At 41.5% G+C, this 22,629-nt stretch overlaps 1 protein-coding gene across 1 annotated transcript in view; it reads right to left on the reverse strand.

Annotated features, from left to right (window-relative positions):
• Window positions 1-22,629, reverse strand: part of NUDT3 (nudix hydrolase 3) — a 119,840-nt gene that overhangs the window by 50,880 nt on the left and 46,331 nt on the right. The window contains exon 2 of the mRNA XM_059400054.1: window positions 5,674-5,784. Coding sequence (XP_059256037.1) covers window positions 5,674-5,784 — 111 coding nt within the window. The remainder of the gene's footprint in view (window positions 1-5,673; window positions 5,785-22,629) is intronic.

A 22,629-nucleotide genomic window follows, 5' to 3' on the forward strand; every position in this document is an offset into this window, starting at 1 on the left:
GGTGGTGAAGAGCCCGAGGAGTAGCAGGAAAGTGTGATATTATGACACAAGTGAGGAAGTCAGAAAACCTACGCTTTTTTTTTTTAAGCTATGCCTATGCCACAGATTCATGATGAGGCTGCCTACAGCTCCTTTACAGTTGGTGTGCGGGAAATGGCTCTGTGGATACAGGCCTTGTCCGAACATGAAGCAGTAGATAAAAGGAACTGGCATCTGGCCACATATTTTCAAATGTCATCACTGACTACACTTCTCAAAAGGCACCCATCTTTGTCATCCTTGAAGACGATACAGTGGAAGGTATGCACATATTTTTCCTCTCGATTCTGTTTTCACATGTTCTTTATCTTGGTGATAACACTCTGGGTTCTCCCGAGGTGAGAATGGGGAATAAAACAAATGAACAGAAGACAGAACGATCTCGGATCCAGTTTCTCTCTCTTTCCCTGTCGGCTAACAGTTTTACCTTTCCTATTGAATTAGCAAGAAAGAACAGCTCTGAAAACTACACAAAGAGGTGCTTTTCTTTTTGGTAACAAAGGTATCACATGGCTTGCTCACACCAGCCTTTGCTGCCGGAGGCTGGAGATGCACTGTCACCAAGGCTCCTGAGGGAGTGTCAGCCCTCTCAATCTCCGAGGGGTCACTATAAGAGGATTCTGACCATAAGCAGCTAAAAATCATGAGGCCAGTTTCCAAAAGGGAATATTTTAGCCCATGAAATGTGACTGCCAATGTTTCAAGTGCTACAGATTAATCTGTTTCTGAAATTCACCCAATATGCTGAAATTCTTAAGCCGGGTTAAACAAAGCTGCCGAACAGATTGAGTTTAATGGTATCTTGGCCCGACAAGGCCATGACAGACTACTTAATAATTTCACTCCATTCATGTTTACACAGAACATTTTTCTAGTAATAAAATAAATATATGTTCAATGCAGAAAACCTGATCATCTCTGAACTAACCCAAAGATAACCACCCCGAACATTCTGGTAGATGTTCTTTCAAGGAGCACAGCATTTAGAGATGTGTGGGTGCTGAGATGAGATGTTCTGGATTCATCTTTGGTTGGGCAAGTTTGTTTGGACAAATGACTTAATCTCACAGAATCTGTTTTTTTCTTGCCCAGTAAAATACAGACAGTAACAGTTCCACTATCTCCTAGGGTCTGGAGAGGATTAAATGAGGTGACATCTGCAAAATGCTTAGAACAAAGCCTGGCAAATAGTAGTTGTGCAAGCAGTGTTACTTTTTCCTACACAAATAGACACACATATTTCTTTTCCGCTAAATGGTTTTATATTATAAATAGTTTCATAGTATGCTTTGACCACTTAGGAACGCAGTAACAAACATCTTCCCGTGTTAATATTTTTTTCCTGCATACACAGGGTCCTTGCAGTAAAGCTGCTGCAGGTGTCTGCAGTGTGAGCTGCCATACTTGTACAACACCTGTGTTCGATGCTCTGAGCACATCAAGAGAAATAAGGAATCAGCAACTGAAGCAAAGTGAAGGCAAACGTCCTCAAAATGGCCAGGAGCTGATGATGTTGCCTGGTAGCTGCGTAGGTCAGGTCATCTCTGCTGGGAAAGCTGAACGGAGAGGCGCAGACAGGTGAGTGCCACACTCAGAGGGGAAAATGCAGAAAGTGGTGAGCAGAAGCCAAGAGGCTGAGAAGAGATTGGAGAGGCAGCTCATTCACTGTGGAAGACAGGGGCTGGGCCCCAGGCGCAGTGATGAGGCTCCATGAGCCACAATGCATTCCTGCTGCGGTTCTAGCCACTTTGAGCAGGGCCTACCTGTGCCCCTGTGCCCCAAGTTTCCAGTCCTGCATGGCCTGGTCGGACAAATGCTGCAACACTGTCATATTCTTCCTCCTCTAACCAAGAAACCTATAGGTATGTTTACTCCTGCCAACCCAAAAGGGCCTACCTCAGATTTCTGGGGCTGCCCTATTCATCTCGTCGATAACTGAAATATTTATTTTGTTAAGTGCTTGCTACATGTTAAGCAATGGGGATTCAACAGTGAGCAGAAAAGGATGGTATCTGGCTACACAGAATGTAAAGCCTAGCACAAAAGACAGTTAAACAAGCAGTATCATTACAGTACAACCACGATGCCAGAAGTACAGACCACGAGGGAGATACCAAGGAAGAGCAGTGAGTGCTCTATCAAAGACTTGATGGAGGAAGGACCTTCAGGTTGAAGGACAAAGTTAGCCAGGTGTGCCAGACACTGAGCAATGTTCGCTAAGTACACACTCCCGTCTATTGTGGACTCTACGACCACCAGCCTTGTGAAGTTACAGGGTCTTGACAGAGCGACAGTGGACTAGATCAGCATTTCCAAACAGGCCATCCAAGAGTCTTGGCCTCACTTAACAGGAAGGGCCTGGTTTCTTTGGTGGGTAAGTATTTTTCAATCCTGGAAATATTTAGAATGAAATATAGAAATGTTTAAGAGAATCAAAATCGTAAGATATTTCTCTGTTAAGAAGGAGACCAGACCTATTTTATGATTTTGTAATGTGTAAAAGAATTTGGCCCGGGCGCCTGGCTGGCTCAGTCAGGAGAGCATGCGACTCTTGATCTCAAGGTCATGAGTTCTGAGTCCCACGTTGTGCAAGGAAATTACTGAAAAACAAAAACCAAACACCAAAAAACCCCCCAAAACTTGGCCTATTAGATCAGAACCTCAGTTTTGAAAATATAATTGAATAATTTCTTTCTGCCTTGTGTTTTTAAGTTGAAAATCTTAGTAATTTTACATATATTATGAGAATAAAGAATCTAAGACTTACCTCATTTGTGAGTTGGTTTTCTTAAGTATTTATTTACTTAAGTAATCTCTACACCCAATGTGGGGCTTGAACTCAAAACCCCGAGATGGAGAGTTGCATGCACCACTGACTGAGCCAGCCAGGAGCCCATGGGTTTAATAGAGGAGATTTACAGGACATTTTGTTGAAGAGCTTCATCAGATTTTTATTTTTTAAGTCAGACAACTGAAGTTCTTTAGAAAGCACTTCTTTTTGGTATGAGCTGTATGAATCCAATTTGAAACATCTGAAGCTCTTCAACTAACTGTTCTAGTATTACCCAAAAGACACTAGTAAAATCTCTGATGTTTATATACAAAGCAATCAGAGCTGTAAGCATTATGAAGAAAATTAAGTTTCTGAATGTGTACTTTACAGAAGTCATAACATTTTGAAACCTAAATAAACTCCTGAATAGTGATTTCTACTTACAAAAGCTATCCTTCAAGGGCAACTAAAAATATATATATATTTGTGTGTGTGTGTGTGTGTGTGTGTGTGTATTTTTTATACATATATCATATATGTATTTATCTGTACATCATCCTCTCTGATACCAAGTCTTGTACTCTGCTGATGGATGTGGGATCGGAAAAACCTTCACTTCTATTTTATTTTGATAGAAGCCCCTGGAATGTTTCTGTAATGACATTTCACTAATTTTTATTGTCTGTGCAAACATCTGATTTATTCAGTACCATATTCTGAAGTTGCAAGCAGCTCACAGACATTTATCCTTTCAATAATGCTGGAATAAAGTACAGAGTGTGATATGACTGTCCTCTGACTTCCTCAGAGTTGAGCAGGGTTTCATTTCAAGACAAGGACCCCATGTGAACAGGAGCGAAGGGGGATCCTGAACATCTGAGGACAGGATCCTCAGACTCCCCTTGGCCCTACTCCCACTGCAGCTTCCCTCTCACCGACTGAAGGGCCGCATGGCATTTCCAGGAACAAAGTGAACAGGGCGCCCTATACCCTTTCCTGCCCCTCGCTGCATTTCTACTCCAGTCACCTAGTTCCTTCCATCTTTGCTACACGTTATAAACACGGTTGACTCAACCGTAATACTCAGAATCCAACAACAGTAATGGCAAATGACTGGAGCTCTCCTGAGATAGGCGCCAAATCCGTACGTGCTCCGCAAAGGTAGAGCTGTCAGATCTGCCCCAAACTCCTAAAACCAAGGAGCAAGTTTTGCACAGTCTCTGTAACGTTGCCCTTTCTCTTTGTTCTAGAACCATCACTCTATTTCAGGTCTTCTGACCACCTTTCTGAATCTACAACTGCGGTGGAAGCTCTTTTAAACATGGCTTTAGGAGCCTTAGATCTTATAAGCGTCAACTGGATTTGAACTCAAGTTACGTAGCTTAGGTCCATCAATGGGCCCTGCCACACATAACTGGAATAGTCCAGCCTCTGAGATCCTCCAGAAAGGAGCAGGCAAAGATTCTGGTGCCCTCAGGCCTAGGAAGGCAGAGCACAGAATCACATCAGCCCCTCCAGGGCGCCCCACCCCTGGGCAGCCCTGTTATCCCAGGTCTGGTGAGAAAGAAGGAAACCAGTTCTGGCTACCGTGAGAATGCCTCGTGCATCCTCTCTGACCATACCTATCGCTCCCTGTGCTTGGGTCATTTCCACCTGGGCTATCTATCTCTTCAGTGCTTTCCCTGTTCCATCCATTGCCCCACCTGTCACAGAAGCATGTACCAATTACTGCTGTCCACCTAGCTGTGTAATGGGAACACACAGGGAGGGTTCCAACTACAACACATACTTTTTGCTCTCAGAGATCATACCCTAGTTATGGATGCCAGATATATGATAAAATGATAGGAGTGCGAGCCAACACAAGTCTGCAGGAGTTCAGAGCAAGGGAAGAATTCCTTAAGTACTCCAAGGGTAAGATTAGTGTCAGGGGACTTCAGCAAGGGCTGAACCCAAAAGAAATGAAGGATTTAGACTTGTTCATAGGCCTATTTTATATCTCCTTGGAATCAGTTTTAAATTCCCTTTGGAACAAAGAAAAGCACTAGCCATGTGGTGAGGGCAAGTCAATGGGGTGAGAACACATACACCACAAGGTTAGGAATTTTCTGTGAAATCAAGTAAGCAGAGCATCACCACAGGGGGTTATGGGGGAATGTTACTCCTTCCTCCTGGTTTTGAACTGCCATCTATTTCTTGGTTTCCCTAATCAAACCATAAGCCCTTGAAGTAAGGGAATGAAGACTTTGCCTCTTCTGAGTACTTCTTCCAGAAGATCTAGTAAGATATACTGGGCAAGGCCCAGGAACTCAGTACCTACATGCCGAATATTGTGAGGCTAAATAACAAAGAAGATACTATTCTCTCTCTAATGGCACTATTTATCACAGCTTCCGGCCAACAGAACTCCTGCTTCAGCCACTGTTCTGTGCCCTGGACCCAGGAAACAGAGGGGAACAATGGCCTCTTCCTCCTCCTCATTAATGGGAATGAGCCATTTACATCAATACTGCCTGTCTCTCTCATTTCTTAGGGCTGATGAACTATTTGTTCTTGATCTTCCGCCACAGGTAACAGAGGCAATGCTGAAAGAGCTCCATGGGAAATCACAAAACACTGTCTGATATATCAGATACAGTCACCACTAGAGCCCTCTCCCTGCACAGAGTGCCTGATAAACATTACCATGTCCCAACCTGATCGGCCCTTTAATCAAGGAAGCACATGGTAACTGTTAAATGCCTTCTTTCTGTGATCATAAGTATGTTTACTCAGTGAGTGGTGATGAATTAAAGAACTACACAGACATGACAGATTCATGATTACAAGGTCCTGCCATGCCCTTTTATCTCTGTGCATACCTCCTCACAGACTTCACGGACTGCTGCCACGCTTGGCTCCTCCTCGGGCTCCATGCCTCCCCCAGGGACAATCCATCGGTCTGGATGGCGACTACTGCTCACGAGTAGCACCTGAAAGTCATAGAAGTCACGTGGACAGTTAAAAAGAAGAAAGGCATATTTGTACAAACTCTAAACAACATGGAAGAGTAAGCACTCGAGACCTATTTTTTGTTTATACCTCTCTGAGCACTTCTTGTAGGGTGGCTTTCGTTTCTAGTGGAAAGAGTAGACAACTCACCTTGTAAAAAGCAGAAAGGCATCTGAACCAGTGGCCTTTATGTCTACCTTTCCTCAGGCTGTCAGTCACTTGTGCTATCTATCCTCTCCTTTGTCCCTTTCCCTAAAGCCCTTTGAACACAGAGTTGAGAAGGACTGGGGAGGAAAAAAGTCACTGATAAGCCTGGAGCACCGTGAAGGACTGGTCAGAAGGAAAGAAATCCTTAGCCCTGGTTGGCACCGTAGTCCCAAAACCTTCCCTCCCAGCTCGTCATCCATGTGTCCCAGCTCCTGATCCACTCGATGGCCACAAGCCAGTACAACGCACCACCCTAAGTTCTAACTGTGCACTCAGAACCCAACTCCCTCATCTACAGCTAAAGTTGGACAATTTCATCATGCTTTCAGCTGAGATAAAACTAGAATTTTTTTTACTATGAACTTTCATTAAGAAATGAGAACAAAACCAATAAAACACATATGCGCACACACACACACACACACACACCACACACAGTCCTGCAGACTATGGTTTACTAATGCAAAATTAACCAGCATTCTAGTTATGGCAGAAAAAAAAAAAAATCCTAGAATGTCCTCAGCAACTTTTCCTTACTCCTCCTTAGTGCAGATGCTAAACAGTTAGCTGGATCCCTCCTTGGAGGCAGAATTAGTTGGCATTACTCCCAAACTGAAAAGATCATCTACATAGCTCCCTACACCATCACTTGCTGACGAGGTCTTTTGAGCTTCCCTCCCTATTCTAAACGTATTCACCCTGTGCACTTCACTTCTACTCTGCTGTTATCCTTGTTGCCTGGAAGAAAATGCTACATTCGGGATGCCTGGGTGGCTCAGTTGGTTAGGCAGCTAGCTGCCTTCGGCTCAGATCATGATCCCGGCGTCCTGGGATCGAGTCCCACATCAGGCTCCTTGCTCGGCAGGGAGCCTGCTTCTCCTTCTGACCCTGCCTGCCACTCTGTGTGCCTGCGCTCACTCTCATTCTCTCTCTCTCTGACAAATAAATAAAATAAATAAAATCTTTAAAAAAAAAAAAAAAGAAAAAGAAAATGCTACATTCTCTGTAGCCCCTACAGATTCCATCACTGACTTCCAGTGACCTACCTTCTGGTCCTCTCCCATCTCTCCTCTGTGTTTTTTCTTTCTTTCTTTCTTTCTTTTTTTTTTTAAATTTTATTTATTTATTTGACAGAGATCACAAGTAGGCAGAGAGGCAGGCAGAGAGAGAGGAGGAAGCAGGTTCCGATGCAGGGCTCGATCCCAGGACCCTGAGATCATGACCTGAGCCGAAGGCAGCAGCCTAACCCACTGAGCCACCCAGGCGCCCCTCTCCTCTGTGTTTCTGCAAGTATATGAGCCCTTGGAAATTCTACCTTTTATTTTTCATCCTTAATCCCTTTTCTTCATGTCATAATAGAGTCTCTTGATGCTCCTCTACAAAATCTGTGATCCACTGACTCAGAGGGACTGTGGAGTTAAGAAGGAAATCCATGAACCCACATACAGTAACCAATATATAGTCCATGGATGGAGAAAATAATATCTTTACATTTACAAGTACTTTTTTTAAGTGCATGTAGTTTCTGTTTTGCACAATTCAGAATAACTTAAAATAATATGAAACCCACAGGAGTTCTGGGGTGGTGTGTAAATGTTTACTCTAAGGGATATTAAAAGTATGATGTAGAACGTTCTAGGAAGTTGTTTTTTGTTTTTTAAGATTTATTTATTAGAGAGATCACATGTAGGCAAGAGGCAGGCAGAGAGGGGGGTGGGAAGCAGGCTCCCTGCTGAGCAGAGAGTCCAATGTGGGGCTCCATCCCAGGACCATGAGATCACGACCTGAGCCGAAGGCAGAGACTTAACCCACTGAGCCACCCAGGCACCCCTGAAGTTGTTTTTAAAATAAGAATTCTGGGGCGCCTGGGTGGCTCAGTGGGTTAAAGCCTCTGCCTTTGGCTCAGGTCATGATCTTAGGGTCCTGGGATTGAGCCCTGCATCGGGCTCTCTGCTCAGCAGGGAGACTGCTTCCTCCTCTCTGCCTGCCTCTCTGCCTACTTGTGACCTCTGTCTGTCAAATAAATAAATAAGATCTTTTAAAAAAATAATAAACAATAAAAATAAAATAAGAATCCTCGCTGCGCTCCCACCTCATACCATATACAAAAATTAACTCCAAATGGTCCAACGATCTAGATGTAAGAGCTAAAACTATAAAACAGTGATAAATCTGAGGGGCCTGGCTGGCTCAGCCTGTAGAGCATGTGACTCCTGATCATGGGGTCACAAATTTGAGCCTCACTCTGGGGGTAGAGTTTACTTTAAAAAAAAAATTAAAAAACAAAACAAAACAAAAAAAAACAGCGGTAAATCATCATGACCTTAAATTTCGTAAAATATGCCAAATTCTTGAACATGACACCAAAAGCATGAACAAAAATAAAGATTAGATAAGCTGGACCTCATAAAAATTACAATCTTCTGTGAATTAAAGGACCCGACCCAGAGTGTGAAGAAAAATGACTTACAGAATGGGAGGAAATGTTTGCAAATTATCTGATAAGGGTCTGCTGTCTAAAACATGAATACATAAAAATATAAAAACTCTAAAACATGAATACATAAAAATATAAAAACTCTTACGACAACAACAAGACAAGCTGCATTTCCCCAAAGAAGATCTACAAATAGTCAAGGAGCACATTCATGATGCTCAACATCATCAGTCACTAGGAGAGTGCAAAGTAAAATTGGTCTGAGATACCACTTACACCCACAAGAATGGCTATAATTTTTTTTTTCAAAGACTTTATTTATTTACTTGACAGACAGAAATCACAAGTAGGCAGAGAGAGAGGAGGAAGCAGGCTCCCCACCCAGTAGAGAACTCGATGTGAGGCTTGATCCCAGGACCCCGGGACCATGACCTGAGCCGAAGGCAGAGGCTTCATCCCACTGAGCCACACCCAGGCGCCCCAAGAATGGCTATAATTTTAACTCTTCTGAAGTGTTTTTGTTTTTTTTTTTAAGATTTTGTTTATTTATTTGTCAGTGAGAGTACAGGCAGGCAGAGTGGCAGGCAGAGGCAGAGGGAGAAGCAGGCTCTCTGTGGAGCAAGGAGCCCAATGTGGGTCTCGATCCCAGGATGCTGGGATCATGACCTGAGCTGAAGGCAGAAGCTTAACGACTGAGCCACGACTGAGTTTTTGTTTATAAAAAAAAAGAACTGGCAAGGATGGAGAAAGATTGGAACCCTCAGACATTGGGTAAAAATGTCAAATAGTTCAGGCACTGTGGAAAGTTTGTGGTTCCTCGAAAGTTAAATAAAAAACTTTTAAGGGGTGCCTAGGTGGGTCAGTCAGTTAAGCGTCCAACTCTTGATTTTGGTTCGGGTCATGATCTCAGGGTGGTGAGAATGAACCCCACATCCGGCTCTGCACTCAGCAGGGAGTCTGCTTGAGGTTCTCTCTCCCTCTCGCTCTGTACCCCTATCCCTGCTCTCTCTCTTAAAAAGAAAAAAAAAATTACCATATGACTTAACTATCCCACTCGTAGGTATATACCCCAAAGAACCGAAAACAGGTGCTCAAATACTTATACCCAAATGGTCACAAAAGTATTATTCACTGTAGCCAAAGCACAGAAACAACTTGAATATCCATCAATGAATGAATGGCTAACATGGCGTACACATGCGCAGGAAGAGTCCCATAAAAAGAACGAAGCACTGATCCATGCTACATAATGGATCAACCATGAAAACATCACGCTAAGTGAAAGCCAGAGCCCATATGTCACGTTGTAAGATCCCACTGATGTGAAATGGGTAGAACGGGTCAATCCACAGAGATAGAAAGCAAACTGCTGGTTGCCAGGGACTGCGAAAAGAGAAAACTGGAGAGTAACTCCTTCATTAGAGTACAGGATTTTGTCTGGAAGTGATCACAGTGTTTTGAAATTGTAGAAAGGTTGCTAAATGCCACTGAATTGGTACTAAACTCCACTGACTTGCTCACTTCTAAATGGTTATTTCTAAATGGTTCACTTCTAAATGTTCACATGGTAATGTGACATGAACTTAACCTCAATAAAATAAAACTGGTTTTAAGAACACAGTAAATTTTAAAAGCTAAATTCAGGAGTCAGTGCTACTACTTTCTACATCAGAATCTACACTCCAGGGAAGTGGCCTCCCAGAAAGTGATCCTTAGTTTTATAATCTATTAAGTTATAGAGCTGAAATAAGAGAAAAGGGGGGATTACTGCCACACTCCTTCCATCTCTGATAATTGTGGCAAGTTTTACATTTTTTAAAAAATTCCCTATTGAGTACATTTGTGATGGGCACAGGGTGTTAATATGTAAGTGACGAATCACTAAATTCTACTCCTGAAACCAATTTTATACTATATGTCAACTAACTAGAATTCAGATAAAAACTTACCAAGAAATTCCTTATCAAAATAAAAATAAACCCAAACACAATCATGTTTGTTAATTTAAGTTAAATGTTTTTCTAAAAAGTCATCCGAAGACTCCACATATTGGCATTTAAGTCAACAATCCAATATGCAAGGAAAACTCAAGAAGAAGGAATACGAATATGGGTTAATCCTTCACTGATTTGTTATATAAACAACATGCAGTCTTTCTTTCTAGAGTTCTCCCTCTTCTTGGCAAAGTGTTGGGCAGCCATTCCAAACCTAAGCATTTGCTTGAAAGGCTGACTAAGGCCATCCAATTAGGTTATAGACCAAATGAAAGACCTTTACAGGGACAATTCCAAGCCAAAGCAAAGGAAACCTCTAACATAAAGTATAATTTAATTTCTAAATTTCAATCAATGTGAAATATCAATCAGTAAATTTAGGAAGCATTACTACTTTGCACATTCAAAGTATGACTGCCAGTGAGGTAATACTACGTATTACTGGGAAAAACAAGCCTCATTACTTTGTAGTCACACTTCAAAGTAAACACTGTTATGAGTAAACAATTCTCCTGGCTAAGTTTCCTTGACAACCCACTGCAAATTTACTGCAAAAAAAACAAAAACATTCTTCACTTTAGCCGGAGGCTTTACTCCTTCTATCTTATAAAATACCAAGTGGTGTTTCTGGTCAGCAAATTCTGATTCTGAAGCTTGATTTTTAAATACAAAATTATCTGAAAAGAAATTAAGTGGCAAAGCTCCTAAATCTGAAAATGATATACTAACAGAAAAAAAGCCCCACAGAACTTGTTATTTATTCAACAAACATTCATTAAGCATCATTATAAACCATTAATGACAGTTGCAGATTAAACCTCTGAAATTTTAAGGCAGATCAGAGTGGGGGACTGGATGACCAGGTATTAGACCTTTCATGAAACTGTTATCACCAAGACAGGTGTTATCTGTACATAGATAGATAAATGTACCCATAGAACACATCACACCCAACTCCTGGATTTATAATACAGGTGGTCCTACGGAGCAGGGAGAAATCAAACAGGTAGGGCAGGGACAAGTTACCATCCACATGGACACATTGGATGTGTCATATTGTATTGAGGGACAAATACATGTAAGAAAAGACTAACAAGATCTGTAGGAATAATAAAGTTAATGGGGGAAGATTTACATAAAAGGTTTAATTAAGCTTGGAACAGTAATGTTTTATTCTTAAGCATTATTAAAGCAACTTTAAAAACCTTAATATAACTTTTTAAAAGAAAATAAAAGAGGGGCACCCGGGTGGCTCAGTCTTAAGCCTCTGACTCTTGGTTTGGGCTCAGATGATGATCTCAGGGTCCTGGGATTGAGCCCCACATCGAGCCCCACATCAAGCCCCTGCTGAGCATGAAACCTGCTTCTCCCTCTCCCTCTGCCGCTCCCCCCGCCCTCATTCACGTTCTCTTGCTTGCTCTGTTCTCTCTCAAATAAATAAAATCTTCAAAAAAAAAAAAAAAAAAGAATATAAAAGAAAGCCCCCTGACCTAAAAGGAAAGGCGTATCTAGAGGAGAGGGGGAGAAAAAGAAAGAAAAAGAGTAGTAATACACGATGAGGAATGCTTTGGTTGAGGTAGGCATGGGATACCATAAAGACTGAAAAGAGATACCTAACCCAGGCTGGGGGCCAGGGGAGAGGGAGAAAGGCAGTAGAGGGATGATAAGAGAATATTTCTTAGAGGAAGAAGACTTGAGTTAAATCCAAGCTCAAGAAGGACATTTATTCAACAAAAATCAGAAGCCTACTGGGTGCCCTTGTGCTTAGGACACAAAAGCAAAGTAGATACAGCCTCAGCTCTTGAGAAATTTAAAGTCCAGTGGATAAGACAGACAAGAAGTCGGGTAACTACAGTGTCTGTGGCAGAGACCATAATGTTCACCAGATATTTTATGTCCTTGTTTATGATATTCCAAGCCCCCCTGCTATCAGGTGGGGCCATCTGACTAGTTCTGGCTAAGGAAATAGGAGCAGAAGGGACACACATCACTTCTGGGCTAAGACAGGGAGAAGCCCACACAGCCAGCCTCTCTTTTCCTCTGTCACAGTGCCCAAGGACACAGTGAGCTTCAGTTGGTATAGCTATGAGTTGGGCATCTGAATGGAAGAGCTCCTGTGTAGAGCACAAGCAATACAATTGTGTTGTGTTACAACAATGAGATTTTGGGGTTAATCTGTCATTGCAGCATAACCTAGTCTATCCTGATTAACAGTGTGAGAGGTCAGTGAAATGTCTAAGGATCTCTTCTACTGACTGCCTCATACCCAAGCCTTAAGCACAGAGCTTGCCCCATATTAGTGGCCAATAAAAGTTTAGTGAGCAAATGAAAAAACGGTCCAATGATGGAATGAACAAATGAGTGCTTTACAGAAAGAGTGGAGAAAGCAGACAGAAGGGGTTTACTTAGGGAGATTGAACAAAAAGGCAGGGGTCTAATTATCAAGAGTTTGGATTGAAACCTGAAGGCAATGGGTAAGTCAAGGAAGTTGTTTAAGCAAAGAAATAACATAACCCAATTTGTTTCTGTTTTTAGTTTTAAAAGTTTATGTAAACAAAAATTAATTCCTTCCTGGCACTGCCAAACTGGAAGTGGCGAGGAGCATTCCTTCCAATTTGGGTTTTAGAAAGATCACTCTGACTTGAGCTGGACGTGGGCAAGCTTGGTAGCAGAACACGCTTCTGGTTGAGAAAAATTCAGGTTGAGAAAGGATGAGGACAGAAGTGGGAGTGGGAAGGAAGTTACAGGCTCTCAGATAAACAGAAAGAAGCATCCACAGGACTAAGTGATTGGCAGACTGTAAGCCAGGTCAACAGCAGAGCTGCCCTCCACCGCTGAAAATGTGGAAGGTCAGTGGAAGAGGGAACCTGAGGGAGGATATCCTCTGACATATGAATTGAGAGCATAACGAGATGTCTAACGAATATTTCTAGTGGACAAGCACATAAATGTGGGACTGGAGCTTAGAAGAGGAAAAAAGAGATTTGGGGGGGAAATGGTCTTAGAGTTGATGAGACAGCACGAGAATAACACAAGAGAGAATATACATATTGGCAAAGTTCTAGCTAAGGGAGCTATCCCCATTCTCCCTATTGGCCACTCTCCCTGGTGTTAGAGAAGTTTCTATTCCCATCACCGAGAGCAAAGTGTGCTATGCTGGGAAACACAATCCACGTAACCCAGGTTAAAGATCTGGAAATATTTTCCTTAAAAAGTGAGATTATCTATGGTGATAAGTCTATACTGTGGGAAATCCTGATTAACAAGTGACAGATTTTAGACATACGGCTAATTTCCAAAAAACTACATTCAGTAAGATACCCAACATGATCTCCTTTCCAACAACACAGTGCCCCTGACATTCAACAGTCCCTCTGCACTGCCATTAAATGACAGAGAGCTCTGCGGGCATCCCAGATGGCATTAGGGCTGTACCCCATCAAATCTGCGTATGACATGCCCTGCAAACTGCTTCTACAGACAACCCCCTCCTAATCATTTCTGGGTCCCTTCTTCAAAATAAGACCAGGGGTGCCTGGGTGGCTCAGGTGGTTAAGCATTTGCCTTTAGTTCAGGTGTGGAACTGAGCCCTACCTGGGGCTCCCTGCTTAGCCGGGAGCCTGCTTCTCCCTCTGCCCTGCCACTCCCCCTGCTCATACTCTCTCTCTCACTCAAATAAATAAATAAGGTCTTTAAAAAGAAATAAAATTTTAAAAAATAAGACCAAAACAATTGTGAATACTGCACTTGCTTGGATTCCAGATAAACAAAAGTGTTACTATATTTTATAGGATATATTTGATATACATATACACACCCAGTGTGGAGTCCAATGCATGGCTTGAACTCACAACCCTGAGATGGAGACCTGAGCTGAGATGAAAAGCTGGATGCTTTACTGACAAAGCTACCCATACAGAATATTTTACAGAACAGCTGTCACAAGTTCTTATGCACAAGGACCCTATAAAAGTATTTAAAAAATGAATAAAGCTCAGCATGAAGTCAAATAACTTGTTCAAGTTAAATCAATAAATTATCACAGCGCCAAGCATTAGTGTTTTGAAGACATTTTGCTCTTTGACTATTTTTTTCCTACACAGGAGCTCAAAATACTGCTAAAGTAAGGAACAAGTAAACATAAACAGTCAGTTTACAAAATGCCTTATAAACATCCCTTCTCTTTATCTAGCGCATCAGGCTGTTTATTTAATAAAAGGAAATTCCCTGTCTAGTACAAAGAAATACCATATTGTGAATAGATATTCTGACAGTTTTGCTTTGGAAACAAGGTATTTTAAGAACAATATGAAAAGGTGGTCAGAGACACAAACTCTCCTGCATGGCATTCTTAAGTGTGAGTTCCAGGATACAGAGTGTAACTTTAGCCTTCTAAGTGAGTGGTCTGCGTGGTCTTCCTCAACTAATGTCCAAATATTTTTTATTTTTTAAAAGATTTTATTTATTTATTTATTTGACAGAGAGAGAGAGAGAAAGAGAGAGGGAACACAAGCAGAGGGAGTGGGAGAGGGAGAAGCAGGCTCCCTGTTGAGCAGGGAGCCAGATGCAGGGCTTGATCCCAGGACCCTGGGATCATGACCTGAGCAGAAGGCAGATGCTTAACCAACTGAGCCACCCAGGCGCCCTACTGTCCAAATGTTAAGATAACCACATGAAACATTCATATCACCCGGTAGTCAATGACTTTATCTCTAAAAGGAAGACTGAAGAAACCAATAAACTTGGCTAAATTTGCAGGTTATAAAAAAAAAAAAAAAAAAAAAAAAAAAAAAGAAAGAAAAGAAAAGACTGAAAGTTGTTGGATTACACTGTCTCAACATAATTTACTGGAATGTTCCAGGCTATTTCTATAAACCTTAACCCACTCCTACAACCCTGTATACACCGAAAAAAAGCAGACGAACCTTGAGGGGGAATAAATACCAACAGGGGCAGGCAGAGTTTATTCAGTGCCTATCTTGTGCCAGGAGCGGAATTTTACACATTCTACTTTTAATATACTTTTCCTAATTTTCAAACAAGCACATAAGCGGGTACTTTTTAATACTTGCCATTACAGCAACGAGGAAACCAAGCCTTAGGTGATTCATTGATGTGGCAAAGGGCACAGAAAAGGACGGTGCTGAGCCAGGATTCAAAAGCCACTCTATCTGTCTGACTCTGACCACTTGGCCACTGAGAGCCTGTTATACCCGTACGTAGCCAGCCCTATATGAAAAGCCCTCCGAAAACCTAACTGCCACTGGATAAAAGGAAAAGATGAAGAAGGCATTCTAATCTAATCTTGAATTCAAATCAAGGATTTGTACCAGTTGTATGAGCAGAAATTGTGTTTTATTACATCTTCTTTGGCCAGAGCTGTCTTCTTCAGGGAAGGAGCCTGTGAACTCCCCCATGCTATGCAACTTCCGTACACTTTCTTTTCTAAAAATGTTTATTAATAAATATAAAAAATGGCTACTAATACACGATATGATGCTCCGTTATTTTTCACGTGTTTAGACACTACCACAATTCATTTCTTCCCTAACAACTGTTGTCCAGTCATCACTTGCTTTAAAAGAAGTGAGGCATGGAGGAATGGGGGTAAGTGGGAGGCAGAAATGTATAAAAATATATAAAGCCTACCCCTGAATGGCCCACTCTCTCATGCAAGGATTGGCAAACTGTGGCCAATGGGCCAAAACAACAACAACAACAACAACAAAAAGTTGGAAAAAGTCAAAAAAGAGTATTTGAGAACATGTGGATTTACATGAAATTCAAATTACAGTGTCCATAAATAAAGTTTGTTGAGGCAGAGCCACTGAATGCCCATTCATTTACCTTCAGCGCAGGGCTGCTTTCAAGCTACAAGGGCAAAGCTGAAGAGCCCAGATAAAGATCATGGGCCCACAAGGCCAAACTTACTTTCTATCTGGTCCTTTACAGAAAAAGTTTGCCAACACTTGACCTACTGAAGGGCCCGAGTAGCTACGACATCACGTGGATAAGGACTATGAGAGGGGAGAAGACTTTGAGAGGGTTCCAGAACACCTGTCAGGAAGGAATATGTGAACTGGGCCGGGAGGTCTTTCCTGAGCCCAGGAAGGAGAGGTACTCCAGACAGGGGTACTGCAACTGCCCAAGCACAGATGTGCAAACCCTGTGTTATATCCAGAGAAGGCGGAGAAATCCGAGTAGTTTGATAATGGCGTAGGGTACATGATGGGAAAAGAAAAAGAGTGGAACAGAGGAAACTGGTAAATTAGATGGGGACCAGTATAAAAAACTCCAACAGCATACATTACCAAAGAGTTACAGCAACTGAAGGCAACTGGGAATCCTCCTTGGTGTTTGAAGAGGAAGATGGCCATTTCATTTGTTTTAGAAGCCTACTGAATCTAGAAGCTGAATGAGTGATGGGCTGGAGTTGGGACAGAGAGGTCTGGTAGAGAGGATAAATGAAGTCTTCCAAAATACAGGGTCACTAAAAAAGATCCTCACTGTAACTGTCATTCCTGGAGATGGGGAGCAACAGTGGCTAATAGTCGAATTTCAGGGACAGTGATGGCAGGCAGGGACTGGTATAATTAATCAGAAAGGAGGACGCTGTGAAAGGATGTCGAGGCTAAGGCTTTTTACTGGGGTCAACAGGTGGTCAGAAATACCTGTTTTCAAGAGATAAACAGGAGGGGAGCAGATGGGAAAAGAAAAGAAGTTTGAAGTACCTCTAGGAGAAGTTAAGCTTCCTGCCCTCTATGACGAGAATATCACCACCTCAATGTCCATTTAGAAGCATTCACCCCAGAAACAATGATTGTCTCCGTACAGTACAATTGGTACCACTAAGGAGAAGGCACTTTCTTTAAAACCTCATGTACAGTGGCACCTGGGTGGCTCAGTGTGTTAAGCCTCTGCCTTCGGCTCGGGTCATGATCTCAGGGTCCTGGGATCAAGCCCCACATTGGGCTCTCTGCTGGGCAGGGAGCCTGCCTCCTCCTCTCTCTCTGCTTGCTTCTCTGCCTACTTGTGATCTCTGTCTGTCAAATAAATAAATAAAATCTTTACAAACAAAAAAACCCAAAACAAACAAACAAAAAAACCAACCTCGTGCACAGCTTGAATATTTTAGAACAAGCATGTAAGATTTTTATAACGGGCCAAGAAGAATGCCAAGCATTATTCCCTAGGAAATTTCTGAAAGCCAAGTTAAGACTGAATGAAATATTTAGAATGTTCAAGCTTCTTGAGGTCATTAAAACAAACGAAACCACAGCAACATTCCTGACATCCATAAACTGCATTATTTTCCCACATATGATCTTAGAACTGTAGGAATACACTGTAAAAATCACTATTCATCAAGACACGGGTTTTGCTGAGCCATACACAAATGAAGTCTTCCAAAATACAGGGTCACTAAAAAAGATCCTCACTGCAGACTCAAAGGCGGGTATGTATCGTATCCTCAGAGTAGCCTGAACAAATCAGTCACACTTCAATCTACCTTGAGATGGCAAGTTTAAAACCAGTTGTATGCTGTCTACTTTATAGAGGAAGGCAGTCAGAGACCTGGGTTACAAGCTGGCCTCACGTCAATCAACCAGGCCACTGCAAAAAAAAAAAAAAAGATAAATTTTTTTTTTTTAAATCCAGTTTTAAAATGAGGTTGTTCAAATAATCTCAAAATCCCCACAAGCATTACAAGCATTAACATTCTATTGTTCTCAGTTTACAGAGGTGTGGGTGCTCATTTTCCTCTTTTTTTATGACCTATTTTTTTAATAGTACATACTGCACTTGTTAAAAAGGTACAGAAGGACAGTCTGTGAAAAGTAAGCCTCTCCTAAGTCTGTCCCCAGAGGCACTTCTTATGAAGGCTTCTTGAAATATCTTAGCATATATGAGTATAAACAGATACACAGTTATTATTTTTCCTCTTTGTTATCTCAAATAGTAAGCCACACACTGTCCTTAGTTTTTCATTTAAATCACAGCAATCATCTCATCACTACATATCAAAGAACCTTCTCTTTTCTCTTTTAATAACCATGTGGTAGTTTTAAAAGCTTCTTTATTTTGGGGCACCTGGGTGGCTCAGTCGGTTAAAGCCTCTGCCTTTGGCTCAGGTCATGATATGGGATCGAGCCCATATCGGGCTCTCTGCGCAGCGGGGAGCCTGCTTCCTCCTCTTTCTCTGCTTGCCTCTCTGCCTACCTGTGATCTCTGTCTGTCAAATAAATAAATAAAATCTTTAAAAAAAAAAAAAAAGCTTCTTTATTTTAGAAAATTCTAAACATACACAAAAGCAAAGGAAAAAAATAATGAATCTCCAAGTATTCATTACCCGGCTTTAGTAATTATTAACATTTTGCCTATCATGGTTTATTTACCTAAACCCCACTCCCAGAGCATTTTATTTTTATTTTTTAAAAGATTTTATTTATTTATTTGACAGAGAGAGGCACAGCCAGAGAGGGAACACAAGCAAGGGGAGTGGAAGAGGGAGAAGCAGGCTTCGGCTGAGCAGGGAGTCAGATGTAGGGCTCAATCCCAGAGTCCTAGGATCATGACCTGAGCCAAAGGCAGCCCCCAGAGTATTTTAAACCAAATCTCAGATATCAATATATTTCATCACTAAATACTTCAGTTACATTATCATTTACAGATAAGGACTTTTAAAAGATATGATCTTAGGGCACCTGGGTGGCTCAATCAGTTAAGGGTCCAACTCTGGATTTTGGCTCAAGTCATGATCTCATCCTCAGGAGATCAAGCCCTGCTTCAGGATCTCCCCTTCCCAGGCTGGGTCCGCTTGAGATTCTCTCCCTCATCCTCTGCCCTTCCCCCGATTCACATATGACAACACCCTCTTCTCTCCCTAAAATAAATAAATAAATCTTTAAAAAATATATATAACCACAATGTCATTATTGTATCAATGATATAAAATGAACAATTCCTTACACTCATCTAATAGGCCATATCCAAATTTCTCCAAATATTTAAACAACGTTATTTTACAACTGGTTTATTTAAATGAAGATCCCTACAAAGGCCACACATTCCATTTGGTTGCTATGACTTGTAAGCCTTAGTCTTACAAGGAGAGTTCCCTCTCCTGACCTATTGTTTTCAAGCCACTTATTTGTTGAAGAAAACAGATCATTTCTTTATCTTGCAAGATTTCCCACATTCCTGCATTTGCTAATGCCTTCCCTCAGTGGTGATATTCAACTTGGTCCCCTCTCTCCCATAGTTCCTGTACCCAGGTGGGTAGATCTTGAAGCCTAATCAGATTTGGATTTGCTTTGGCAAGAAAACTTCCCTGCCTGTACCACATACTTGCTACAGCATGGCACTGTCAGATAATAAGATCTGACATCACCTTCAGTGATGAGACGACACTGGTGTCAAGTACTGTCATATGATCTGTTCAAGACAGAGCTTATGATCAGCCTTTCTTTGACTGACTTTAGCATCTATTAATGACATCCATCTACATCCATAACAGCATTAGGGAATGCAAATTATACTTTTCTAATTCCACTGTCCTTTTCATATATGTCAGCTGAAATTTCCACTTCAAAGAAACTTCCCCATTAACTGATTAATATAGGAAAGGTAAGATAAATGCTTTTTCCCCTCCTAGATTACTACTTTTTAAAAAAATGAGACAGTGGGCAAGAAATCTCCTAATATTTTATTGTTACAGTTGGATCATAGACTAGTAAGTTTTAATACTTCTCATGTTTCAGTTGATGGCAGGCATTAGTCTTTTGATGCTTTCACCTTCATTAGAAAATTCATTAGAGAATTCATTAGAGAAAAATGAATTATGGGTTATACTGATATTTCTATTTCAGATTTAAGGTTACTGAGTTTTAGGGGCACCTGAGTGGCCCAATCCTTAAGCATCTGCCTTCGGCTCAGGTCATGAACTCGGGGTCCTGGGATAAAGCTCCACATTGGCTCTATGCTCGTCAGAGAGCCAGTTTCTCCCTCTGCCTCTGCCCCTCCCCCCTCTCATGCTCTCCCCCTCTCTTGTGCATGCATTCTATCTCAAATACATAAATAAATAAAATCTTAAAAATAATAAGAAGAAAGTAAAGTTACTGAGTTTTGGGGGCACGTCACTGGCTCAGTCGACGGAGCATACAACTCTTGATCTCAGGATTGTGAGTTCGAGCCCCGTGCTGGGTGGAGAGATTACTTAAAAATAAAATCTTAAAAACAGTTACTGAGCTTTTAACTTCTTGGATTTCATGCTTATATATTTTTATGCTGAAAATAACATTAATATAATTATCTGAGTCATCCTGTAATATAATTTAATAGTTTCAAGTTAATAGCACTATTAACCATAAAACTACTGACTACAGTTCAAGGTTTCTTTGTAGTCCTTCTCAGCCTAAGGATAGATCCCACTAAAGATGTTCAATCAAAACACTGTTCAGAGTCACATGTAAGATTTCTTTTTCGGTATGATTATGCCACTAGGTTGATACACAAAACCTTTGTTTTTTCATTTTTAGAAAATGTATTTTGTTTTAACTGAATTATAATTCACATTCGCTGGTATTTGCAGATTCTCAAGGTACAGTTTAATGAGTCTAATGCATGCACCTGATCCCATGCACAGTCCTATAAGGATACACGTTTCCATCTCTCCAGAAAGTTCCCTGTGACTCTTTAATGTCAATGCCCCAACCCAGAGGCAATTGCTATTTGTGATTTATACCATCACAGATTAGTTTTGCTTGTTCTGGGTCCTCATATAAATGAAATCATACATATCCCCACTGGGGACTATATTACATGGTTGTACCACAATTTACTGAATCAGACCTCGTGATGGATGTTTTGGGTATTTCTAATTTCTGCTATGAAAATAATGCTACCATAACAACCCTATACATAAATCACTTCCTAAATGTGAATATCCTGGTAGAATTCATATTCATTCACTCACTCATTCAACTAATAGTCACTGAATATCTACTCAGTTGTCAATCACTGTTCTAGGCATGGTGGATACAGCAATAAGCAAAACAAAGTTCCTGTTCTTTTGGAATGTATAATCTAATGGAAGAAGACAGACAATACACAAAAATAAAGTCAGGTGGTCAGAAGTATTAACAAGAAAAATAAAACCAAATAAGGAAGCAGAAATTAACAGAGTACTCTTTTAGACAGGGAGGTCAGGGAAGGTCTCTCCTAAGAGGGGATGTCTGAGCACAGATCTGACTGCAGTGAGGAAAACAAGCCTTTGGCTCTCTAAGGAAAGGAACCCTTAGAAACAAGGATCCTGCCCTGAGGCCACCAGGTCAAAGTAAGAAGGCCAGAGTGCATAGCAGAATAATAAGCAAAGGAAAGAATAGGAGGAGGGGAGAGGTCATAGAGGGCTTCACAAACAAGCTAAGGAGGTAAGGATTTAGGATCTAATCCCAAAGGAAGAATGCCCCGCCCTCGCTTGCCCGGCCCAAGGGGTTGGAAGCAAACATCTGAACAGAGTCACTGGAAGACATGGAGAACAGACTGCAAGGTTGAACACAGGTGGGATTAAGACCCTTAGGAGGATCCAAGGAGAGAACTGAAGATGGTTTTAGATTAAAGGGGTACCAGGGAGGATAATGAGAAGTGGAAACATTCTGACTCTTCTTCTAAAGGTAGAGCCAACAGAATTCTTGACATGGGCTACGAGAAAAAGAAAGAAGTCAAGGATGACTTCAGTTCCTAGACCTGAGTAAATGGACAAAATGGGAAAACAACTGGAGGAGCAGGTTTGGTAGGTAATACCAGGGAGTTGAACTTTGCACATGTTAAGTCTGAGCTGCCTATGCAACAAACAGATGGAGCTCTGAGGAGGTAGTTGGACAGATGAGTCTGCTGTTCGGCAAAGAGGTCAGAAGCTGGAGATTAACATCTAGCAGTGTGCAGAACTGGGGCTGGACGAGATCACTTAGAGAGAAAGTCTGGAGCACTCCTGGCTTGAGTCCTGGCGGGGCGGGGGGGGGGGCTCTTCAATATTTTGCAGGATCCAACAAAGGAATCAAAGAAGGAACGAACTGCAAGCACGAAAGAAAACCAAGCAACGGGGTAGGCAAGAAGGAAAGCGAAGTGTCTGAAAGACGAGGGAATGATCAACCGGGTTAAATGCCACTAATCAAGTAAGAGGCAGACTA

This window comes from Mustela nigripes, chromosome 5 (genome assembly GCF_022355385.1).
Source record: "Mustela nigripes isolate SB6536 chromosome 5, MUSNIG.SB6536, whole genome shotgun sequence".
NCBI classification, from domain to species: domain Eukaryota; kingdom Metazoa; phylum Chordata; class Mammalia; order Carnivora; family Mustelidae; genus Mustela; species Mustela nigripes.